The 24,857-nt window shown below is 51.8% G+C and overlaps 1 protein-coding gene across 2 annotated transcripts in view; it reads right to left on the bottom strand.

Moving 5' to 3' along the window:
- The window catches only part of AMBRA1 (autophagy and beclin 1 regulator 1), a 764,496-nt gene that overhangs the window by 380,521 nt on the left and 359,118 nt on the right, over positions 1–24,857 (bottom strand). Inside the window, exon 9 of one of the 2 annotated variants that reach the window (XM_085646678.1) lies at positions 14,321–14,506. The exons of the other annotated variant lie outside the window; for it this stretch is intronic. Within the exon in view, the coding sequence (XP_085502804.1) occupies positions 14,321–14,506 (186 nt within the window). The remainder of the gene's footprint in view (positions 1–14,320; positions 14,507–24,857) is intronic. 2 annotated transcript variants of the gene reach the window in all.

Below are 24,857 nucleotides of genomic sequence, written 5' to 3'. Positions count from 1 at the left end.
CGAAAAGGATTCACCCTGCAAAACTGAAGATCCTTAATCAGGGACAAGTTAAATAGAAAGCAAGAGTTGGAGAAGCCAGGAGGGCTCGCCTTTGAGAAGTACCGGCTGTGGAAAGAGATTGTAGCCATGCTGCTCTGCATGGCATCTCCAATGCTGTTAGCCTGGCTAAAGATGAACAAATACAAGAAGCCTTTAATGCGGGCACCAGTGACATCGTGAGTGGCCACAGCATGCATGCGCACACCTACAAAACTACATGGGCACATTACTCTCTAGTGACCGGTTTGAGCTGGATCAATACTGAAAAATTAAACATGTCGAAGAAGGTTTTTTTTCTAATGCTGCTGGGAGGAGTGCAGGCAGTGGGGAGTTGGTGTGGGGGGGGGGGGGGGGGGTAGCCACAGCAGACACAATGGGGGAGAGAAAACATCGGTGTGCAGGAGGTGGGGCAGAAGTAACACAGGGATTGTGGGAAGCAGCAAGGTGGGCGTCAGTGGGGGAAAGTAACAAATGGAGAGAGAAGGAATGTGGGGAGGAGAAGAAAAACTGGGCACGAGCAACATGGAGGGGGCAGGAGGAAGCATGTACGCGACAGAGCAATACCTGGTGCAGGGGAGAGAAGCACAGGGAGGAAGCTCACACTCAGCACATAGGAAAACATATGGTCATGAAGAATAAGCAGTGGAAGCAGCAATGGCAACCAGTCAAAAGAGGTGGAAAGAGGCAATGCTCCATGGGAGGGACAAGCACAACACTGACAAGCTGGGGCACAAATAAGAAGCAGGCAAATGAAAGTGACAAGGAAAGTCAACCAATGGTAAGCAATGGGCAGACCCCAAGTCCTTAATGTTCTTGATGAGCCAAATATTTGTCTCACAACAGGCCGCGCATATGCTGTCCAATAGACTGCGACCTAAAAAGAAGCTGGGAGCACTAAAATAGTGACAATAATCACCAACGAGCACTGTGTTGTCCCAATATTACTACAAAAAGAAGATCTGGAAAGGACAGCCACAAATTCCCAAGATCCTCCACCATTTAAGATGTGGCATGTCAACACATTAACCACCTATTTTGACACATCCAGGTTGTTGTTTTTTTTAACATACTGTGCAGATTTTTATTCCGTTGCTAGTGTTCCAATTTTAAGTCTTGTAGTAGTTGACTACAAGTTAACTTGACGAGGTTTAAATAATATAGTACCATATTTAGAGGCGGCATTGACTCTGGTGACCTCCCCTTGCAGCTCTAGCACAAACCCAGTCCACACAGAAGCATAAGTGGTGGGTTCTACCACACTTGCACTCCACTCAGAAGTATGAGTGGTGTGCTCGAGCACACTCGCCCTTCACTCAGAAGCATAAGTGGTGTGTGTGAGCGCACTCCAATCAGAAGCATAAGTGGTGTGCTACAGCACAATCTTATTCCACTGAGAAGCATAAGTGCTGTGCTCGAGCACACTTGTGGTCTACACAGAAGCATGAGTGGTGTGAGCGAGCAAGCTCACACTCCACTCAGAAGCATAAGTGGTGTGCGCAAGCACACTCGCCCTCCACTCAGAAGCATAAGTGGTGTGTGCGAGCACACTCGCCCTCCACTTAGAAGCATAAGTGGTGTGCGCGAGCACACTTGCACTCCACTCAGAAGCATAAGTGGTGTGCGCAAGCACACTTGCACTCCACTCAGAAGCATAATTGGTATGCTTCAGCACACTTGTGGTCTACACAGAAGCATAAGTGGTGTGCTCTAGCACACTCGTGGGCCACACAGAAGCATGAGTGGTGTCCTCGAGCACACTGGCGGTCTACACATAAGCATGAGTGGTGTCCTCGAGCACACTCGCACTCCACTCAGAAGTATGAGTGGTGTGCTCGAGCACACACACACTCCACTGAGAAGCATGACTGGTGTGCTCGAGCACACTCACACTCCACTCAGAAGCATGAGTGGTGTGCTCGAGCACACTCACACTCCACTCAGAAGCATGAGTGGTGTGCTCCAGCACACTAGCACTCCACTCACAAACATGAGTGGTGTGCTCCAGCACACTTGCGGTCTACACAGAAGCATGAGAGGTGTGCTCTAGCAGACTCAACTCAGAAGTATGAGTGGTGTGCTCGAGCACACTCGCCCTCCACTCAGAAGTATAAGTGGTGTGAGCGAGCACACTCGCCCTCCACTCAGAAGCATAAGTGATATGCGCGAGCACACTTGCACTCCACTAAGAAGCATAAGTGGTATGCTTCAGCACACTTGTGGTCTTCACAGAAGCATAAGTGGTGTGCTCTAGCACACTCGTGGTCTACTCATAAGCATGAGCGGTGTGCTCTAGTACCGAGGATCTTAACCTGTGGTCCGAATACCCCTTAGGGTTCTGCGACATTACCTAGGACGTCCACAACTATGTACAAAACTAAATATTTGCAGTTTAATAAAAATATATATATATATGCCTCACTCTATGCCTTACAGTGATTTGGTTTGACTTCTATTAGGTGCTTCCTTGTGTCTGGACCTCTCTGATGAGCTCTAATGAGAGCGAAACACGTGTCAGGAGTTGCTTTTATTCATTTCAGGTTGGCTTGGATGGTATTTTACCAATCCAAAGCTGTAATACTGTGCCTGGAGTGGTAAAAGGCTTTGGTCATTTTACAGCTCGGCATGGATAGCACTGTGCTAATCCTAGGCTTCAAGACTTTACTGTAGGTATGGCAAAAGACTTTGTCCCCGTTCTATCTCGGCGTGAATGACACTGTGCTAATACTACACTTAAAGACTTTGATAAACAAGCATTTACAATGCAATGGTCTCGGCATTGGTAAAGTTAGAGCTATTGGCATTGCTCATGACATTATTTTTGCTTATGTTTTTTGTTTTTAAAACATTTAAAGAAACGGCATTGTCATGAGCAATGCCAATAGCTCTAACTTTAACAATGCCGAGACCGTTGCATTGTAAATGCTTGTTAAATCTCGGATCGAGACTGCGCAAGCGCAGCCTTCGAGCCGAGACCTAGAAAGGTGTTTCATGTTAAATCAAGAATTTAAGACTTTTATTTGAGCCTGTGCAGATTCTACATGTCGGTGCTGAGAGGACATTCAGACCCATAATACTACCGGAGGCTGTCTTCTTTACCAGCTGGTGATGAACCCCAGAGAAATGTTATTACTATTATCAGAAAGAAAGAAGGGAGAGTAGAACTGCCTAGCAAAGAAAGGAGCAGGCCCCCGACTGAGCGGAAGACACACAAGGCCCAAATGACTGAATGCCCGTCTGGAGCTCAGCTTGCTGAATTGAGAAACCTAGGAGCCACAAGAAACCGATTACCTAGCTGTCGAAAATGGAGCATTTATTAAGTGCGAAGGTAATAAAGTGCTTTACAGAGATCAGGGTTAAGTGTTACCCCATTTAAAATTACAGAGGCAAGGGTGAACATTAATAAAAGCATAGAAGGGGTGGGTACAACATTAAGTAAGGTATACAGGATTAATGTAGATTATATGACTTCCAGGGATGGATAGTTCTTAAAAATGTTGCAAACATTTTTAAGATTGACAAATGTGCAAGATTCACATGTTTCATTCAAGATCCCCAAGGGTTTTCAAGGTTTTCAATGCTGCTTCTGTGAAGGGCAAATGCTAGTTTGGAAAGAGATAATGAGAACGACTGTGGTAGGGTCTTTTCTAGTTTTCTAGAGCTGAGTAGACAAGATCCCACTTTTAAGTGTGACAACTGTTCCACAGATCATAGTAGAATAGATTAGAAAGGAATAACAAGACATTACTTTCGGGTTTCTCTTTCCTGGTTTAGAAACTAGCCAGAAGCCTGGGGCCTAAATCCTGCCTAATCCTACTTCGGGGTCGACCCTAGCTGCTTCAAAACATCAGTGAGGGGTAGATAGTGGCAGCGATCCAACTTAAAAGACTCTGGCACGAGCGCGGACAGACAATAACACGCTGAGCCACTGGGAGTACAGAGGCCGGGACAAGATGGCGGAACCCCGAGATTGACACTGTCGGTGGGGAGTGGAACAAGCGACATCGGTGGATGCGGGGTGGGGTGGCTGCCCGGGCGTTCGACCGCTGACGGGTTCTACACGAGACCCCCTTACCTGCTGCTACTTGCTCTGCTGACTAGCGAGCGGCGGCATTCGGAGTGGTTGGAGGAGAGCTGCCTCTGCCCCGTGACGCTGCTGCGGGCCCGGAACATGCCACCCTGCTGCGGCCAACTACTGCTGCTGCTCCAAAACATCAGTGAGGGGTAGATAGTGGCAGCGATCCAACTTAAAAGACTCTGGCACGAGCGCTGACAGACAAGAACACGCTGAGCCGCTGGGAGTACAGAGGCCGGGACAAGATGGCGGAACCCCGAGATTGACACTGTCTGTGGGGAGTGGAACAAGCGACATCGGTGGATGCGGGGTGGGGTGGCTGCCTGGGCGTTCGACCGCTGACTGGTTCTACACGAGACCCCCTTACCTGCTGCTACTTGCTCTGCTGACTGGCGAGCGGCGGCATTCGGAGTGGTTGGAGGAGAGCTGCCGCTGCCCCGTGACGCTGCTGCGGGCCCGGAACATGCCACCCTGCTGCGGCCTACTACTGCTGGAGCTCAGGCTAGAGCACATCTACCTGAGGCTGGGTCGATCGAACAACAGAAACACTGGTCTCGAGCACACCATTGCCTTTCTCCGAGGCGAAGGAGAAATGCCTCGGAGAAAGGCAGCGGCATTTTCGGGTTCGGGGGCGTATTTGTCTTTTCTCTCCTCCAGCCATTGGCTGGAGGAGATAATTAGACTTCTTGCAAAAAACACGCCCCCCCGATCCGAAAAGGACGGGGCCTGATCGGAATGACTGACCTCTTCTCCAATGGCTGGCCAGCATTCAAGAGGCCAGCCAATGGAGAAGAGGGGCGGGTTCAAGCCCCTCTTCTCCAAGTCATTAAATCTCGCGAGCGAGACTGCGCAAGCGCAGCCTTCGCTAGCCGAGACCTAAAAAGCAGACATTTGAGGTGAGCAAATTTAGAGTGTCGCTGGTGTTGAGAGTGCTCTATACTGGAGCTGCTTTCCACCTAAACTTGAGAAACACACACACACACACACACCCACACACACACAAAAGCAATATGTAAATTGAAAGTTTTAAAACACTATGCAAATGCAAAGAATTTGAAACTGAAAGCTAAAAATGGAGTTGGTAATCTTATAACGTGATTCGCTGGAATAGCACAAGTTCGGCAAACGGAAGCTAGAATGGATGAATAGTGGCCTCAGTTGAAGCAGCACGGGTAAGCACGACTAAGAGTATGCACTTGGAGTAAAAAAGCTGCGGTGCTAAAGTCTAGCATATTGCATCAAGTTTTAGAAATAAAACCCAATTTTTAAAGCCCCAACATCCCCATTAAAACTAAAATGTTTACTTTAGCAGTTTAGCACTCTTGGTGTACTCAAGAGCATGGGTGTGGTTCTCAGGAAAACACACGCAGTCCACTGAGAAGCATGGGAACGGTGCTTTGGCATATTAAATCCGCTGAGAAGCATGGGAACGGTACTCTGGCACATGAAATCCACTGAGAAGCAAGGGTGCGGTGCTCTGGCACATGAAATCCACTGAGAAGCATGGGTGCGGTGCTCTGGCACATGAAATCCACTGAGAAGCATAGGAGTGGTGCTCTGTTACATGAAATCCACTGAGATGCATAGGAACGGTGCTCTGGCACATGAAATCCACTGAGAAGCATGGGTGCAGTGCTCTGGCACATTTAATCCACTGAGAAGCATGGGTGAGATGCTCTGGCATACAACATCCACTGAGAAGCATGGGAGCTGTGCTCTGGTATACAAGATCCACTGCGAAGCATGGGAACGGTGCTCTGGCACATGAAATTCACTGAGAAGCATGGGAGTGGTGCTCTGGCACATGAAATCCACTGAGAAGCATGGGTGTGGTGCTCTGGCACAGGAGATCCACTGAGAAACATGGGTGTGGTGCTCTGGCACACAAGATCTACTGAGAAGCATGGGTGCGGTGCTCTGGCACATGAAATCCACTGAGAAGCACGGGTGCGGTGCTCTGGCACAGGAAAGCCACTGAGAAGCATGGGTGCGGTGCTCTGGCACATTTAATCCACTGAGAAGCATGGGTGCAGTGCTCCGGCATACAAGATCCACTGAGAAGCATGGGAGTGGTGCTCTGGCACATGAAATCCACTCAGAAGCATTGGTGTGGTGCTCTGGCACACAGATCCATTGAGAAGCATGGGAACGGAGCTCTGGCACATGAAATCCACTGAGAAGCATGGGTGCGGTGCTCTGGCACATGAAATCCACTGAGAAGCATGGGTGCGGTGCTCTGGCACATGAAATCCACTGAGAGGCATGGGTGCGGTGCTCTGGCACATGAAATCCACTGAGAAGCATGGGAGCAGTGCTCTAGCACATGAAATCCAGTGACAAGCATGGCACCTGGAATCCACTATGAAGCATGGGTGCAGTGCTTTGGCACCTGGAATCCACTGAGAAGCATGGGTGCGGTGCTCTGGCACATGAAATCCACTGAGAAGAATGGAAAAGGTGCTCTGGCACACAAAATTCACCGAGAAGCATTAGTGCGATGCTCTGGCACATGAAAACCACTGAGAAGCATTAGTGTGGTGCTCTGGCACATGAAATCCATTGAGAAGCATGGGTGCAGTGCTCTGGCACACGAATTCCACTGAGAAGCATGGGTGCAGTGCTCTGGCACACGAAATCCACTGAGAAGCATGTGTGCGGTGCTCTGGCACACGAAATCCGCTGAGAAGCATGGGAACGGTGCTCTGGCACATGTTATGTTATAGCGTGCACACATACTCCTAGGAGTGTCCCGGTGCGAGCCATGAGGGGCAGGAAGGGTAGCACTAAACAAAGAGGAATGTTTTCAGGTTTTTCTTAAAAGCCGTGGGTTCTCGAGTTTTGCGTAGGGTGCTCATTCACACTTGTGGTCCTCTCAGAAGTGGGATGAGTGGGATGCTGCTGCAGGCAAGGCCTGTGCTCTCTGCCACTCAGATGAAGCATGTGTGGGGTGCACTGTAAAGCATGAGGGGTTTGCTCTCTCACACTTGAGGTTCAATCAACAATGAGATAGCTGCTCTGACACACTTAAGGTCCACTATGAAGCATGGGTGGGGGTGATCGGACACTGTCCACTCGGAAGCATGGATCGGGTGCTCTAGTCCCCTTAAGATCCATATGCTTGTTCACACTTTTGGTCCAGTCAGAAGCATGGGTGGGTTTCTCTGGCACACTCGGAGTCCACTCAGAAGCACTACCAGGGTGCTCTGGTATACTTGCAGTACAATCAGAAGTATGGGTGGGGGTACTCTGGTACACACTGGATCCATTCCGAAGCAGCACTGGCTGAGTACTCTGGTACATTAGAGGTCCACTCGGAAGCATGGAAGGGGTGTTCTGCTAAACTCAGGGACCACTCGGAAGCATGTTTGGGGGGCTCTGGTACACTTAAGGCACACTCGGAAGCATGGCAGGGGTGCTCTGGTACACTCTGGGTCCACTCAGAAGCATGAGTGGGGTGCTCTGGTACACTCTGGGTCCACTCAGAAGCATGAGAGGGGTGTTCTGGTACACTCGGGGTCCACTCGGAAGCATGGACGAGTTACGCAGGTACATTTGGAAGCATGTGTGGTGTGCTCTGGTACACCCAAGGTCCACTCGGAAGCATGGGAAGGGTACTCTGGTACACTCGGGGTCCACTCAGAAGCATTGGGGGGGTGCTCTTGTACACTCTGGGTCCACTCAGAAGCATGGGGGGGTGCTCTGGTACACTCGGGTTCCCCTCAGAAGCATGTGTGGGGTGGTCTGGTCCACTCGGGGTCCACTCGGGAGCATGGGAGGGATGCTCTGGTACACTCGGGGTCCACTTGGAAGCATGGGAGGGGTGCTCTGGTACACTCGGGGTCCACTCGGGAGCATGCATGGGGTGCTCTGGTACACTCGGGTTCCCCTCAGAAAAATGTGTGGGGTGCTCTGGTACACTCGGGGTCCACTCAGAAGAATGTGTGGGGTGCTCTGGTCCACTCGGGGTCCACTCAGAAGCATGGGGGGGTGCTCTGGTACACTCGGGTTCCCCTCAGAAGCATGTGTGGGGTGCTCTGGTACACTCGGGGTCCACTTGGAAGCATGAGTGGGGTGCTCTGGAACACTCGGGGTCCACTCGGAAGCATGTGTGGGGTGCTCTGGTTTTCCCAAGGTCCACTCTGGTACACCCAAGGTCCACTCAGAAGCATGTGTGGGTGCTCTGGTCCACTCGGGAGCATGAGTGGGGTGCTCTGGTACACCCAAGTTCCACTCAGAAGCATGTGTGGGTGCTCTGGTCCACTCAGAAGAATGTGTGGGGTGCTCTGGTCCACTCGGGGTCCACTCAGAAGCATTGGGGGGGTGCTCTTGTACACTCTGGGTCCACTCAGAAGCATGGGGGGGTGCTCTGGTACACTCGGGTTCCCCTCAGAAGCATGTGTGGGGTGCTCTGGTACACTCTGGGTCCACTCGGATGCATGGGATGGGTACTCTGGTACACTCTGGGTACACTCGAAAGCATGAGTGGGGTGCTCTGGAACACTCGGGGTCCACTCGGAGCATGAGGGGGTGCTCTGGTATACAAGATCCACTGCGAAGCATGGGAACGGTGCTCTGGCACATGAAATCCACTGAGAACCATGGATGTGGTGCTCTGGCACATGAATTCCACTGAGAAGCATGGGTGTGGTGCTCTGGCACACAAGATCTACTGAGAAGCATGGGTGTGGTGCTCTGGCACATGAGATCCACTGAGAAGCATGGGTGCGGTGCTCTGGCACATGAAATCCACTGAGAAGCACGGGTGCGGTGCTCTGGCACAGGAAAGCCACTGAGAAGCATGGGTGCGGTGCTCTGGCACAGGAAAGCCACTGAGAAGCATGGGTGCGGTGCTCTGGCACATTTAATCCACTGAGAAGCATGGGTGCGGGGCTCCAGCATACAAGATCCACTGAGAAGCATGGGAGTGGTGCTCTGGCACATGAAATCCACTGAGAAGCATTGGTGTGGTGCTCTGGCACATGAAATCCACTGAGAAGCATTGGTGTGGTGCTCTGGCACACAGATCCATTGAGAAGCATGGGAACGGAGCTCTGGCACATGAAATCCACTGAGAAGCATGGGAACGGTGCTCTGGCAGCTCTGGCACATGAAATCCACTGAGAAGCATGGGAACAGTGCTCTGGCACATGAAATCCACTGAGAAGCATGGGAACAGTGCTCTGGCACATGAAATCCACTGAGAAGCATGGGAACGCTGCTCTGGCACATGAAATCCACTGAGAAGTATGGGTGCGGTGCTCTGGCACATGAAATCCACTGAGAAGCATGGGAACGCTGCTCTGGCACACAAGATCCACTGAGAAGCATGGGTGTGGTGCTCTGGCACACAAGATCCACTGAGAAGCATGGGTGCGGTGCTCTGGCACATGAAATACACTGAGAAGCATGGATGTGGTGCTCTGGCACATGAAATCCACTGACAAGCATGGCACCCGGAATCCACTATGAAGCATGGGTGCAGTGCTTTGGCACCTGGAATCCACTAAGAAGCATGGGAATGGTGCTCTGGCACATAAAATCCACTGAGAAGCATGTGTGCAGTGCTCTGGCACACAAATTCCACTGAGAAGCATGGGTGCAGTGCTCTGGCACACGAAATCCACTGAGAAGCATGTGTGCGGTGCTCTGGCACACGAAATCCACTGAGAAGCATGGGAACGGTGCTCTGGCACATGTTATGTTATAGCGTGCACAGATACTCCAAGGAGTGTCCCGGTGCGAGCCACGAGGGGCAGGAAGGGTAGCACTAAACAAAGAGGAATGTTTTCAGGTTTTTCTTAAAAGCCGTGGGGTCTCGAGTTTTGCGTAAAGCAAATTGCAATGCATTCCAGGTCACGGCCGCTTTCAGGGCAAGAAGCAGCCGCCCAACCTTTGTCGTTTGAAGCGGGGAACCTGGGCTAGGAGTTGAGACGTAGAGTGCAGTTGTCTCATAGGAGCAAAGAAAGAGAACTTGAAATCCACTGAGAAGCATGGGAACGGTGCTCAGGCACATAAAATCCACTGAGAAGCCTGGAAGTGGTGCTCTGGCACATAAAATCCACATAGGAGCATGGGAACGGTACTCTGGCAAATGAAATCTACTGAGAAGCATGGATGCGGTGCTCTGGCACACAAAATCCACTGAGAAGCATGGGTGCAGTGCTCTGGTATACACTAAATCCACTGAGATTCCTATGTACGATGCTCAGGAACACTCGAATTTCTCTGAGAAGCATAGGTGCAGCGCTCTGACAAATGAAATCCACTGATAAGCATGGGTGTGGTGCTCTGGCACAAAAAATACACTGAGAAGCATGGGTGTGGTGCTCTGGCACTCGAGGTCAACTCAGAAGCATTTGGGTATACTCTGGCACATTAGTATCCATATGCTTGTTCACACTTTTGGTCCAGTCAGAAGCATGGGTGGGTTTCTCTGGTACACTCGGAGTCCACTCAGAAGCACTACCAGGGTGCTCTGGTAGACTTGCAGTACAATCAGAAGTATGGGTGGGGGTACTCTGGTACACACTGGATCCATTCCGAAGCAGCACTGGCTGAGTACTCTGGTACATTAGAGGTCCACTCGGAAGCATGGAAGGGGTGTTCTGCTAAACTCAGGGACCACTCGGAAGCATGTTTGGGGGGCTCTGGTACACTTAAGGTACACTCGGAAGCATGGCAGGGGTGCTCTGGAACACTCGGGGGTCCACTCAGAAGCATGAGTGGGGTGCTCTGGTACACTCAAGGTCCACTCAGAAGCATGAGAGGGGTGTTCTGGTACACTCGGGGTCCACTCAGAAGCATGAGAGGGGTGTTCTGGTACACTCGGGGTCCACTCAGAAGCATGAGAGGGGTGTTCTGGTACACTCGGGGTCCACTCGGAAGCATGGACGAGTTACGCAGGTACATTCGGAAGCATGTGTGGTGTGCTCTGGTACACCTAAGGTCCACTCGGAAGCATGGGAAGGGTGCTCTGGTAGACTCGGGGTCCACTCGGAAGCATGGTGGGGTGCTCTGGTACACTCGGGGTCCACTCGGGAGCATGCATGGGGTGCTCTGGTACACCCAAGTTCCACTTAGAAAAATGTGTGGGGTGCTCTGGTACACTCGGGGTCCACTCAGAAGAATGTGTGGGGTGCTCTTGTGCACTCGGGGTCCACTCAGAAGCATGGGGGGGGTGCTCTTGTACACTCTGGGTCCACTCAGAAGCAGGGGGGGGGTGCTCTGGTACACTCGGGTTCCCCTCAGAAGCATGTGTGGGGTGGTCTGGTCCACTCGGGGTCCACTCGGAAGCATAGGAGGGGTGCTCTGGTACACTTGGGTCCACTCGAAAGCATGGGAGGGAGTGCTCTGGTACACACAAGGCCCTCTCGGAAGCGTGTGTGGTTGTGCTCTGGTACAGTCATGGTCCACTCAGAAGCATGTTTGGGGTGCTCTGGTACACTCTGGAGCATGTATGGAGTGCTCTGATACACTCTGCGTCCACTCAGAAGCATGAGAGGGGTGTTCTGGTACACTCTGGGTCCACTCGGTAGCATGTGTGGGGTGCTCTGATCCACTCGGGGTCCACTTGCAAGCATGGGAGGGGTGCTCTGGTACACTCAAAGACCAGGCAGCACATCTAGGAGGCCTGGCATGCAGAGTTAACCCGAGGATGTTGGACTGGCATGCAGAGCTAGCCTGAGGATGCTGGCCTGGCATGCAGACCTAATCCGAGGATGCTGGCCTGGTATGCAGAGCTAGCCCGAGGATGCTGGCCTAGCAAGCAGAGCTAGCCCGAGGATGCTGGCCTGGCATGCAGAGCTAGCCCGAGGATGCTGGCCTGGCATGCAGAGCTAGCCCGAGGATGCTGGCCTGGCACAGTGGAGGGGACACGCGGCAACAGTGGAGGGGACACGCGGCAACAGTGGAGGGGACACGCGGCAACAGTGGAGGGGACACGCGGCAACAGTGGAGGGGACACGCGGCAGCAGTGGAGGGGACACGCGGCAGCAATGGAGGGGACACGCGGCAGCAGTGGAGGGGACACGCGGCAGCAGTGGAGGGGACACGCGGCAGCAGTGGAGGGGACACGCGGCAGCAGTGGAGGGGACACGCGGCAGCAGTGGAGGGGACACGCGGCAGCAGTGGAGGGGACACGCGGCAGCAGTGAATGGGACACGCGGCAGCAGTGAATGGGACACGCGGCAGCAGTGAATGGGACACGCGGCAGCAGTGAATGGGACACGCGGCAGCAGTGAATGGGACACGCGGCAGCAGTGAATGGGACACGCGGCAGCAGTGATAGCAGCAGTGATAGCAGCAGTGATGGCAGCAGTGAAGGGGACACATGGCAGCAGTGAAGGGGACACATAGCAACAGTGAAGGGGACACATGGCAACAGTGAAGGGGACACATGGCAACAGTGAAGGGGACACATGGCAACAGTGAAGGGGACACATGGCAACAGTGAAGGGGACACATGGCAACAGTGAAGAGGACATGGCAACAGTGGAGGGGACACATGGCAACAGTGAAAAGGACACATGGCAACAGTGAAGGGGACACATGGCAACAGTGAAGGGGACACATGGCAACAGTGAAGGGGACACATGGCAACAGTGAAGGGGACACATGGCAACAGTGAAGGGGACACATGGCAACAGTGAAGGGGACACATGGCAACAGTGAAGGGGACACATGGCAACAGTGAAGGGGACACATGGCAACAGTGAAGGGGACACGGCAACAGTGAAGGGGACACATGGCAACAGTGAAGGGGACACATGGCAACAGTGGAGGGGACACATGGAAACAGTGGAGGGGACACATGGAAACAGTGGAGGGGACACATGGAAACAGTGGAGGGGACACATGGAAACAGTGGAGGGGACACATGGCAGCAGGGGAGGGGACACATGGCAGCAGGGGAGGGGACACATGGCAGCAGGGGAGGGGACACATGGCAGCAGGGGAGGGGACACATGGCAGCAGGGGAGGGGACACATGGCAGCAGGGGATGGGACACATGGCAGCAGGGGAGGGGACACATGGCAGCAGGGGAGGGGACACATGGCAGCAGGGGAGGGGACACATGGCAGTAGTGAAGATACTCCGTCACGGATTGTAGCAGCAGGTGAACCCAAAATGGGCAGAATTATAGCTCATTAAGGAGGAGTTGATATCACTGAATTAGGAGGGACTCTGAGGTTCTATGGGTCTCCTCTAAAGGGTCTACTCATAATTTCACGGCCAGATGATGGCCGGGGAGTAGTAACTGGGTTTCTTGACGGACTAAGTGCGGGGCACATGATGTGAAAGAAATAGCAACTGTTAACACTGAGAGCAAGCACTGACAAAACAAGATGTCTAGCCTCAACGTGCCAACATGTGTAATTATAACTAATGTGTACCACGTTAAAGCCTGGCCAACTGGCGTAAAATAGTCCCTGGTGTATTCCAATAGAAGCGCTTCATGGGAGGCGGAAGAATACAGCACACAGCTGGCCGGGGTGGAGCTGCAGGCGATCCCTGCACATTTGAAAGAACTGGTAACAATACTCCAGCCACAGCTGTGCGTTCAAGCCAGACCTAAAACCGCAGGTGAAAGGGATGAACAGGGCGTAGAGGCCTCGAGAGAGGAGAGATAGGAGCAGTAAAGGTGAAGGGAGCACAGTGAAAGGAGATGAGAAAAGGCACACAGCACTGAAAGGAGACAAAGAGGTAGGTCCGCGTGAATAAGAGAGCGCTGAAAACACGAACCCGCTCCGGAAACGAGGCACAAAGGGCCGCTGCGAAGACCCGCTGAATGGAGCGGGGCGCTGCGCCTTATCGCACCGCAGCACCCATGCATTCACCTTCAGGAGGAGATCGGCCCGGGGAGCTCTTACACACGGAAAGGAGGCAGAGCGAGGCCTTTTGTGCGCAGTCTGGGGCGGAGGAGCCATGTCTGAATACTATCAGCAGGCGAGCACTCCTGCGCCCAGGAGCGCCTTTCATCAGAGGATGCGCGCCCACAGGCACGTCTGCCGTGTCCCCCCCCCCCCCCCCCAGACAAGCCACAGAGCGACCCTCGCAGCTCCAGGCTACCAACAGCTCCTGACTTTGGATACAACCCTCCCACAGTGGTCAGCATCTGTGACCACGCACTGGAAGCCACATGAGCCCACGCCTTTCACCAATGCTGTCCCTGCCGCCACCCCTCGAGCCCAGGCACGCACGAACACTCACTCGAAGTCCTCGAAGTCCAGGTCGGCGCCCTCCACCGACGAGCCCTGGTTCTCGGACACGGAGGCCGGCGAGGAGGAGCTGGTGCGGAGGCGGTTCTGCTGGTACCGCATGGACCGCTGCCGGATGCTGTCTCTGCGGGACAGGTACTGGATCATCCTTTGGGCGTAGTATGCGGCTGGAGACAACCTGGGAGAAGGAGAAGAGAGGCAAGATGAGAGGATGGAGAAAGGACATCCTGGGAGAAGAGAGGCAAGATGAGAGAATGAAGGAAGGACATCCTGGGAGAAGAGAGGCAAGATGAGAGGATGGAGAAAGGACAACTGGGAGAAGGAGAAGAGAGGCAAGATGAGAGGATGGAGGAAGGACATCCTGGGAGAAGAGAGGCAAGATGAGAGGATGGAGGAAGGACATCCTGGGAGAAGAGAGGCAAGATGAGAGAATGAAGGAAGGACATCCTGGGAGAAGAGAGGCAAGATGAGAGAATGAAGGAAGGACATCCTGGGAGAAGAGAGGCAAGATGAGAGGATGGAGAAAGGACAACTGGGAGAAGGAGAAGAGAGGCAAGATGAGAGGATGGAGGAAGGACATCCTGGGAGAAGAGAGGCAAGATGAGAGGATGGAGGCAGGACATCCTGGGAGAAGAGAGGCAAGATGAGAGAATGGAGGCAGGACATCCTGGGAGAAGAGAGGCAAGATGAGAGGATGGAGGCAGGACATCCTGGGAGAAGAGAGGCAAGATGAGAGGATGGAGAAAGGACAACTGGGAGAAGAGAGGCAAGATGAGAAGATGGAGAAAGGACATCCTGGGAGAAGAGAGGCAAGATGAGAGAATGCAGAAAGGACAACTGGGAGAAGGAGAAGAGAGGCAAGATGAGAGGATGGAGGAAGGACATCCTGGGAGAAGAGAGACAAGATGAGAGAATGGAGAATGGACAACTGGAGAAGGAGAAGAAAGGCAAGATGAGAGGATGGACAAAGGACAACTGGGAGAAGGAGAAGAGAGGCAGGATGGAGGAAGGACATCCTGGGAGAAGAGAGGCAAGATGAGAGGATGGAGAAAGGACATCCTGGGAGAAGAGAGGCAAGATGAGAGAATGCAGAAAGGACAACTGGGAAAAGGAGAAGAGAGGCAAGATGAGAGGATGGAGGAAGGACATCCTGGGAGAAGAGAGGCAAGATGAGAGGATGAAGGAAGGACATCCTGGGAGAAGAGAGGCAAGATGAGAGAATGGAGAAAGGACAACTGGGAGTAGAGAGGCAAGATGAGAGAATGGAGAAAGGACAACTGGGAGAAGGAGAAGAGAGGCAAGATGAGAGGATGGAGGAAGGACATCCTGGGAGAAGAGAGGCAAGATGAGAGAATGGAGAAAGGACAACTGGGAGAAGAGAGGCAAGATGAGAGAATGGAGAAAGGACAACTGGGAGAAGGAGAAGAGAGGCACGATGAGAGGATGGAGGAAGGACATCCTGGGAGAAGAGAGGCAAGATGAGAGAATGAAGGAAGGGCATCCTGGGAGAAGAGAGGCAAGATGAGAGGCTGGAGAAAGGACATCCTGGGAGAAGAGAGGCAAGATGAGAGAATGCAGAAAGGACATCCTGGGAGAAGAGAGGCAAGATGAGAGAATGGAGAAAGGACATCCTGTTGAAGAGAGGCAAGATGAGAGAATGAAGGAAGGACATCCTGGGAGAAGAGAGGCAAGATGAGAGGATGGAGAAAGGACAACTGGGAGAAGGAGAAGAGAGGCAAGATGAGAGGATGGAGGAAGGACATCCTGGGAGAAGAGAGGCAAGATGAGAGGATGGAGGAAGGACATCCTGGGAGAAGAGAGGCAAGATGAGAGAATGAAGGAAGGACATCCTGGGAGAAGAGAGGCAAGATGAGAGAATGAAGGAAGGACATCCTGGGAGAAGAGAGGCAAGATGAGAGGATGGAGAAAGGACAACTGGGAGAAGGAGAAGAGAGGCAAGATGAGAGGATGGAGGAAGGACATCCTGGGAGAAGAGAGGCAAGATGAGAGGATGGAGGCAGGACATCCTGGGAGAAGAGAGGCAAGATGAGAGAATGGAGGCAGGACATCCTGGGAGAAGAGAGGCAAGATGAGAGGATGGAGGCAGGACATCCTGGGAGAAGAGAGGCAAGATGAGAGGATGGAGAAAGGACAACTGGGAGAAGAGAGGCAAGATGAGAGGATGGAGAAAGGACATCCTGGGAGAAGAGAGGCAAGATGAGAGAATGCAGAAAGGACAACTGGGAGAAGGAGAAGAGAGGCAAGATGAGAGGATGGAGGAAGGACATCCTGGGAGAAGAGAGGCAAGATGAGAGAATGAAGGAAGGGCATCCTGGGAGAAGAGGCAAGATGAGAGGCTGGAGAAAGGACATCCTGGGAGAAGAGAGGCAAGATGAGAGAATGCAGAAAGGACATCCTGGGAGAAGAGAGGCAAGATGAGAGAATGAAGGAAGGACATCCTGGGAGAAGAGAGGCAAGATGAGAGGATGGAGAAAGGACAACTGGGAGAAGGAGAAGAGAGGCAAGATGAGAGGATGGAGGAAGGACATCCTGGGAGAAGAGAGGCAAGATGAGAGAATGAAGGAAGGGCATCCTGGGAGAAGAGGCAAGATGAGAGGCTGGAGACAGGACATCCTGGGAGAAGAGAGGCAAGATGAGAGAATGAAGGAAGGACAACTGGGAGAAGGAGAAGAGAGGCAAGATGAGAGGATGGAGGAAGGACATCCTGGGAGAGGAGAGGCAGGATGAGAGAATGGAGAAAGGACAACTGGGAGAAGGAGAAGAGAGGCAAGATGAGAGGATGGAGGAAGGACATCCTGGGAGAAGAGAGACAAGATGAGAGAATGGAGAATGGACAACTGAAGAAGGAGAAGAGAGGCAAGATGAGAGGATGGAGGAAGGACATCCTGGGAGAAGAGAGGCAAGATGAGAGGATGGAGAAAGGACATCCTGGGAGAAGAGAGGCAAGATGAGAGAATGCAGAAAGGACAACTGGGAAAAGGAGAAGAGAGGCAAGATGAGAGGATGGAGGAAGGACATCCTGGGAGAAGGGAGGCAAGATGAGAGGATGAAGGAAGGACATCCTGGGAGAAGAGAGGCAAGATGAGAGAATGGAGAAAGGACAACTGGGAGTAGAGAGGCAAGATGAGAGAATGGAGAAAGGACAACTGGGAGAAGGAGAAGAGAGGCAAGAGGAGAGAATGGAGAAAGGACAACTGGGAGAAGAGAGGCAAGATGAGAGAATGGAGAAAGGACAACTGGGAGAAGGAGAAGAGAGGCAAGATGAGAGGATGGAGGAAGGACATCCTGGGAGAAAAGAGGCAAGATGAGAGAATGAAAGAAGGGCATCCTGGGAGAAGAGAGGCAAGATGAGAGAATGGAGAAAGGACAACTGGGAGAAGAGAGGCAAGATGAGAGGATGGAGGAAGGACATCCTGGGAGAAGAGAGGCAAGATGAGAGAATGAAGGAAGGACATCCTGGGAGAAGAGAGGCAAGATGAGAGAATGGAGAAAGGACAACTGGGAGAAGAGAGGCGAGATGAGAGAATGGAGAAAGGACAACTGGGAGAAGGAGAAGAGAGGCAAGATGAGAGGACGGAGGAAGGACATCCTGGGAGAGGCGAGGCAGGATGAGAGAATGGAGAAAGGACAACTGGGAGAAGGAGAAGAGAGGCAAGATGAGAGGATGGAGGAAGGACATCCTGGGAGAAGAGAGGCAAGATGAGAGAATGGAGAAAGGACATCCTGGGAGAAGAGCGGTTAAGATGAGAGAATGGAGAAAGGACAACTGGGAGAAGAAGAAGAGAGGCAAGATGTGAGGATGGAGGAAGGACATCTGGGAGAAGACAGGCAAGATGAGAGGATGGAGGAAGGACATCCTGGGAGAAGAGAGGCAAGATGAGAGAATGAAGGAAGGGCATCCTGGGAGAAGAGAGGCAAGATGAGAGAATGGAGAAAGGACAATTTGGAGAAGAGAGGCAAGATGAGAGGATGGAGAAAGGACAACTGGGAGAAGGAGAAGATAGGCAAGATGAGAGGATGGAGAAAGGACAACTGGGAGAAGGAGAAGAGAGGCAAGATGAGAGGATGGAGGAAGGACATCCTGGGAGAAGAGAGACAAGATGAGAGAATGGAGAATGGACAACTGGAGAAGGAGAAGAAAGGCAAGATGAGAGGATGGAGAAAGGACAACTGGGAGAAGGAGAAGAGAGGCAGGATGGAGGAAGGACATCCTGGGAGAAGAGAGGCAAGATGAGAGGATGGAGAAAGGACATCCTGGGAGAAGAGAGGCAAGATGAGAGAATGCAGAAAGGACAACTGGGAAAAGGAGAAGAGAGGCAAGATGAGAGGATGGAGGAAGGACATCCTGGGAGAAGAGAGGCAAGATGAGAGGATGAAGGAAGGACATCCTGGGAGAAGAGAGGCAAGATGAGAGAATGGAGAAAGGACAACTGGGAGTAGAGAGGCAAGATGAGAGAATGGAGAAAGGACAACTGGGAGAAGGAGAAGAGAGGCAAGATGAGAGGATGGAGGAAGGACATCCTGGGAGAAGAGAGGCAAGATGAGAGAATGGAGAAAGGACAACTGGGAGAAGAGAGGCAAGATGAGAGAATGGAGAAAGGACAACTGGGAGAAGGAGAAGAGAGGCACGATGAGAGGATGGAGGAAGGACATCCTGGGAGAAGAGAGGCAAGATGAGAGAATGAAGGAAGGGCATCCTGGGAGAAGAGAGGCAAGATGAGAGGCTGGAGAAAGGACATCCTGGGAGAAGAGAGGCAAGATGAGAGAATGCAGAAAGGACATCCTGGGAGAAGAGAGGCAAGATGAGAGAATGCAGGAAGGACATCCTGGGAGAAGAGAGGCAAGATGAGAGGATGGAGAAAGGACAACTGGGAGAAGGAGAAGAGAGGCAAGATGAGAGTATGGAGGAAGGACATCCTGGGAGAAGAGAGGCAAGATGAGAGAATGAAGGAAGGACATCCTGGGAGAAGAGAGGCAAGATGAGAGAATGGAGAAAGGACAACTGGGAGAAGGAGAAGAGAGGCAAGATGAGAGGATGGAGGAAGGACATCCTGGGAGAGGAGAGGCAGGATGAGAGAATGGAGAAAGGACAACTGGGAGAAGGAGAAGAGAGGCAAGATGTGAGGATGGAGGAAGGACATCTGGGAGAAGACAGGCAAGATGAGAGGATGGAGGAAGGACATCCTGGGAGAAGAGAGGCAAGATGAGAGAATGAAGGAAGGGCATCCTGGGAGAAGAGAGGCAAGATGAGAGAATGGAGAAAGGACAACTTGGAGAAGAGAGGCAAGATGAGAGGATGGAGAAAGGACAACTGGGAGAAGGAGAAGATAGGCAAGATGAGAGGATTGAGAAAGGACAACTGGGAGAAGAGAGGCAAGATGAGAGACTGGAGAAAGGACAACTGGGAGAAGGAGAAGAGAGGCAAGATGAGAGGATGGAGGAAGGACATCCTGGGAGAAGAGAGACAAGATGAGAGAATGGAGAATGGACAACTGGAGAAGGAGAAGAGAGGCAAGATGAGAGGATGGAGAAAGGACAACTGGGAGAAGGAGAAGAGAGGCAAGATGAGAGGATGGAGGAAGGACATCCTGGGAGAAGAGAGGCAAGATGAGAGGATGGAGAAAGGACATCCTGGGAGAAGAGAGGCAAGATGAGAGAATGCAGAAAGGACAACTGGGAAAAGGAGAAGAGAGGCAAGATGAGAGGATGGAGGAAGGACATCCTGGGAGAAGAGAGGCAAGATGAGAGGATGAAGGAAGGACATCCTGGGAGAAGAGAGGCAAGATGAGAGAATGGAGAAAGGACAACTGGGAGTAGAGAGGCAAGATGAGAGAATGGAGAAAGGACAACTAGGAGAAGGAGAAGAGAGGCAAGATGAGAGGATGGAGGAAGGACATCCTGGGAGAAGAGAGGCAAGATGAGAGAATGAAGGAAGGGCATCCTGGGAGAAGAGAGGCAAGATGAGAGAATGGAGAAAGGACAACTGGGAGAAGAGAGGCAAGATGAGAGGATGGAGGAAGGACATCCTGGGAGAAGAGAGGCAAGATGAGAGAATGAAGGAAGGACATCCTGGGAGAAGAGAGGCAAGATGAGAGAATGGAGAAAGGACAACTGGGAGAAGAGAGGCAAGATGAGAGAATGGAGAAAGGACAACGGAGAAAGGACAACTGGGAGAAGGAGAAGAGAGGCAAGATGAGAGGATGGAGAAAGGACATCCTGGGAGAAGAGCGGTTAAGATGAGAGAATGGAGAAAGGACAACTGGGAGAAGGAGAAGAGAGGCAAGATGAGAGGATGGAGGAAGGACATCCTGGGAGAAGAGAGGCAAGATGAGAGGATGAAGGAAGGACATCCTGGGAGAAGAGAGGCAAGATGAGAGAATGGAGAAAGGACAACTGGGAGAAGGAGAAGAGAGGCAAGATGAGAGGATGGAGGAAGGACATCCTGGGAGAAGAGAGGCAAGATGAGAGAATGGAGAAAGGACAACTGGGAGAAGAGTGGCAAGATGAGAGGATGGAGGAAGGACAACTGGGAGAAGGAGAAGAGAGGCAAGATGAGAGGATGGAGGAAGGACATCCTGGGAGAAGAGAGGCAAGATGAGAGAATGGAGAAAGGACAACTGGGAGAAGAGAGGCAAGATGAGAGAATGGAGAAAGGACAACTGGGAGAAGGAGAAGAGAGGCAAGATGAGAGGACGGAGGAAGGACATCCTGGGAGAGGAGAGGCAGGATGAGAGAATGGAGAATGGACAACTGGAGAAGGAGAAGAGAGGCAAGATGAGAGGATGGAGAAAGGACAACTGGGAGAAGGAGAAGAGAGGCAAGATGAGAGGATGGAGGAAGGACATCCTGGGAGAAGAGAGGCAAGATGAGAGGATGGAGAAAGGACATCCTGGGAGAAGAGAGGCAAGATGAGAGAATGCAGAAAGGACAACTGGGAAAAGGAGAAGAGAGGCAAGATGAGAGGATGGAGGAAGGACATCCTGGGAGAAGAGAGGCAAGATGAGAGGATGAAGGAAGGACATCCTGGGAGAAGAGAGGCAAGATGAGAGAATGGAGAAAGGACAACTGGGAGTAGAGAGGCAAGATGAGAGAATGGAGAAAGGACAACTGGGAGAAGGAGAAGAGAGGCAAGATGAGAGGATGGAGGAAGGACATCCTGGGAGAAGAGAGGCAAGATGAGAGAATGGAGAAAGGACAACTGGGAGAAGAGAGGCACGATGAGAGAATGGAGAAAGGACAACTGGGAGAAGGAGAAGAGAGGCAAGATGAGAGGATGGAGGAAGGACATCCTGGGAGAAGAGAGGCAAGATGAGAGAATGAAGGAAGGGCATCCTGGGAGAAGAGAGGCAAGATGAGAGAATGGAGAAAGGACAACTGGGAGAAGAGAGGCAAGATGAGAGGATGGAGGAAGGACATCCTGGGAGAAGAGAGGCAAGATGAGAGAATGAAGGAAGGACATCCTGGGAGAAGAGAGGCAAGATGAGAGAATGGAGAAAGGACAACTGGGAGAAGAGAGGCAAGATGAGAGAATGGAGAAAGGACAACGGAGAAAGGACAACTGGGAGAAGGAGAAGAGAGGCAAGATGAGAGGATGGAGGAAGGACATCCTGGGAGAAGAGCGGTTAAGATGAGAGAATGGAGAAAGGACAACTGGGAGAAGGAGAAGAGAGGCAAGATGAGAGGATGGAGGAAGGACATCCTGGGAGAAGAGAGGCAAGATGAGAGGATGAAGGAAGGACATCCTGGGAGAAGAGAGGCAAGATGAGAGAATGGAGAAAGGACAACTGGGAGTAGAGAGGCAAGATGAGAGAATGGAGAAAGGACAACGGGAGAAGGAGAAGAGAGGCAAGATGAGAGGATGGAGGAAGGACATCCTGGGAGAAGAGAGGCAAGATGAGAGAATGGAGAAAGGACAACTGGGAGAAGAGTGGCAAGATGAGAGGATGGAGGAAGGACAACTGGGAGAAGGAGAAGAGAGGCAAGATGAGAGGATGGAGGAAGGACATCCTGGGAGAAGAGAGGCAAGATGAGAGAATGGAGAAAGGACAACTGGGAGAAGAGAGGCAAGATGAGAGAATGGAGAAAGGACAACTGGGAGAAGGAGAAGAGAGGCAAGATGAGAGGATGGAGGAAGGACATCCTGGGAGAAGAGAGGCAAGATGAGAGAATGAAGGAAGGGCATCCTGGGAGAAGAGAAGCAAGATGAGAGAATGGAGAAAGGACAACTGGGAGAAGAGAGGAAAGATGAGAGGATGGAGGAAGGACATCCTGGGAGAAGAGAGGCAAGATGAGAGAATGAAGGAAGGACATCCTGGGAGAAGAGAGGCAAGATGAGAGAATGGAGAAAGGACAACTGGGAGAAGAGAGGCAAGATGAGAGAATGGAGAAAGGACAACTGGGAGAAGGAGAAGAGAGGCAAGATGAGAGAATGGAGAAAGGACAACTGGGAGAAGGAGAAGAGAGGCAAGATGAGAGAATGGAGAAAGGACAACTGGGAGAAGAGAGGCAAGATGAGATAATGGAGAAAGGACAACTGGGAGAAGGAGAAGAAAGGCAAGATGAGAGGATGGAGGAAGGACATCCTGGGAGAAGAGAGGCAAGATGAGAGGATGGAGGAAGGACATCCTGGGAGAAGAGAGGCAAGATGAGAGAATGAAGGAAGGACATCCTGGGAGAAGAGAGGCAAGATGAGAGAATGGAGAAAGGACAACTGGGAGAAGGAGAAGAGAGGCAAGATGAGAGGATGGAGGAAGGACATCCTGGGAGAGGAGAGGCAGGATGAGAGGATGGAGGAAGGACATCCTGGGAGAAGAGAGGCAAGATGAGAGAATGGAGAAAGGACAACTGGGAGAAGGAGAAGAGAGGCAAGATGAGAGGATGGAGGAAGGACATCCTGGGAGAAGAGAGGCAAGATGAGAGGATGGAGGAAGGACATCCTGGGAGAAGAGAGGCAAGATGAGAGAATGGAGAAAGGACAACTGGGAGAAGAGAGGCAAGATGAGAGAATGGAGAAAGGACAACTGGGAGAAGGAGAAGAAAGGCAAGATGAGAGGATGGAGGAAGGACATCCTGGGAGAAGAGAGGCAAGATGAGAGGATGGAGGAAGGACATCCTGGGAGAAGAGAGGCAAGATGAGAGAATGAAGGAAGGACATCCTGGGAGAAGAGACGCAAGATGAGAGAATGGAGAAAGGACAACTGGGAGAAGAGAGGCAAGATGAGAGAATGGAGAAAGGACAACTGGGAGAAGGAGAAGAGAGGCAAGACGTTAGGATGGAGGATGGACATCTGGGAGAAGACGGGCAAGATGAGAGGATGGAGGAAGGACATCCTGGGAGAAGAGAGGCAAGATGAGAGAATGGAGAAAGGACAACTGGGAGAAGAGAGGCAAGATGAGAGGATGGAGGAAGGACATCCTGGGAGAAGAGAGGCAAGATGAGAGAATGAAGGAAGGACATCCTGGGAGAAGAGAGGCAAGATGAGAGAATGGAGAAAGGACAACTGGGAGAAGAGAGGCAAGATGAGAGAATGGAGAAAGGACAACTGGGAGAAGGAGAAGAGAGGCAAGATGTGAGGATGGAGGAAGGACATCTGGGAGAAGACGGGCAAGATGAGAGGATGGAGGAAGGACATCCTGGGAGAAGAGAGGCAAGATGAGAGAATGAAGGAAGGGCATCCTGGGAGAAGAGAGGCAAGATGAGAGAATGGAGAAAGGACAACTTGGAGAAGAGAGGCAAGATGAGAGGATGGAGAAAGGACAACTGGGAGAAGGAGAAGATAGGCAAGATGAGAGGATGGAGGAAGGACATCCTGGGAGAAGAGAGACAAGATGAGAGAATGGAGAATGGACAACTGGAGAAGGAGAAGAGAGGCAAGATGAGAGGATGGAGAAAGGACAACTGGGAGAAGGAGAAGAGAGGCAAGATGAGAGGATGGAGGAAGGACATCCTGGGAGAAGAGAGGCAAGATGAGAGGATGGAGAAAGGACATCCTGGGAGAAGAGAGGCAAGATGAGAGAATGCAGAAAGGACAACTGGGAGTAGAGAGGCAAGATGAGAGAATGGAGAAAGGACAACTGGGAGAAGGAGAAGAGAGGCAAGATGAGAGGATGGAGGAAGGACATCCTGGGAGAAGAGAGGCAAGATGAGAGAATGGAGAAAGGACAACTGGGAGAAGAGAGGCAAGATGAGAGAATGGAGAAAGGACAACTGGGAGAAGGAGAAGAAAGGCAAGATGAGAGGATGGAGGAAGGACATCCTGGGAGAAGAGAGGCAAGATGAGAGAATGAAGGAAGGGCATCCTGGGAGAAGAGAGGCAAGATGAGAGAATGGAGAAAGGACAACTGGGAGAAGAGAGGCAAGATGAGAGGATGGAGGAAGGACATCCTGGGAGAAGAGAGGCAATATGAGAGAATGAAGGAAGGACATCCTGGGAGAAGAGAGGCAAGATGAGAGAATGGAGAAAGGACAACTGGGAGAAGAGAGGCAAGATGAGAGAATGGAGAAAGGA

Source organism: Triturus cristatus, chromosome 3_1, assembly GCF_964204655.1.
Source record: "Triturus cristatus chromosome 3_1, aTriCri1.1, whole genome shotgun sequence".
NCBI lineage: Eukaryota > Metazoa > Chordata > Amphibia > Caudata > Salamandridae > Triturus > Triturus cristatus.
The sequence above is the reverse complement of the archived record's forward strand: the minus strand, read 5'-3'. Positions and strand labels throughout refer to the sequence as shown.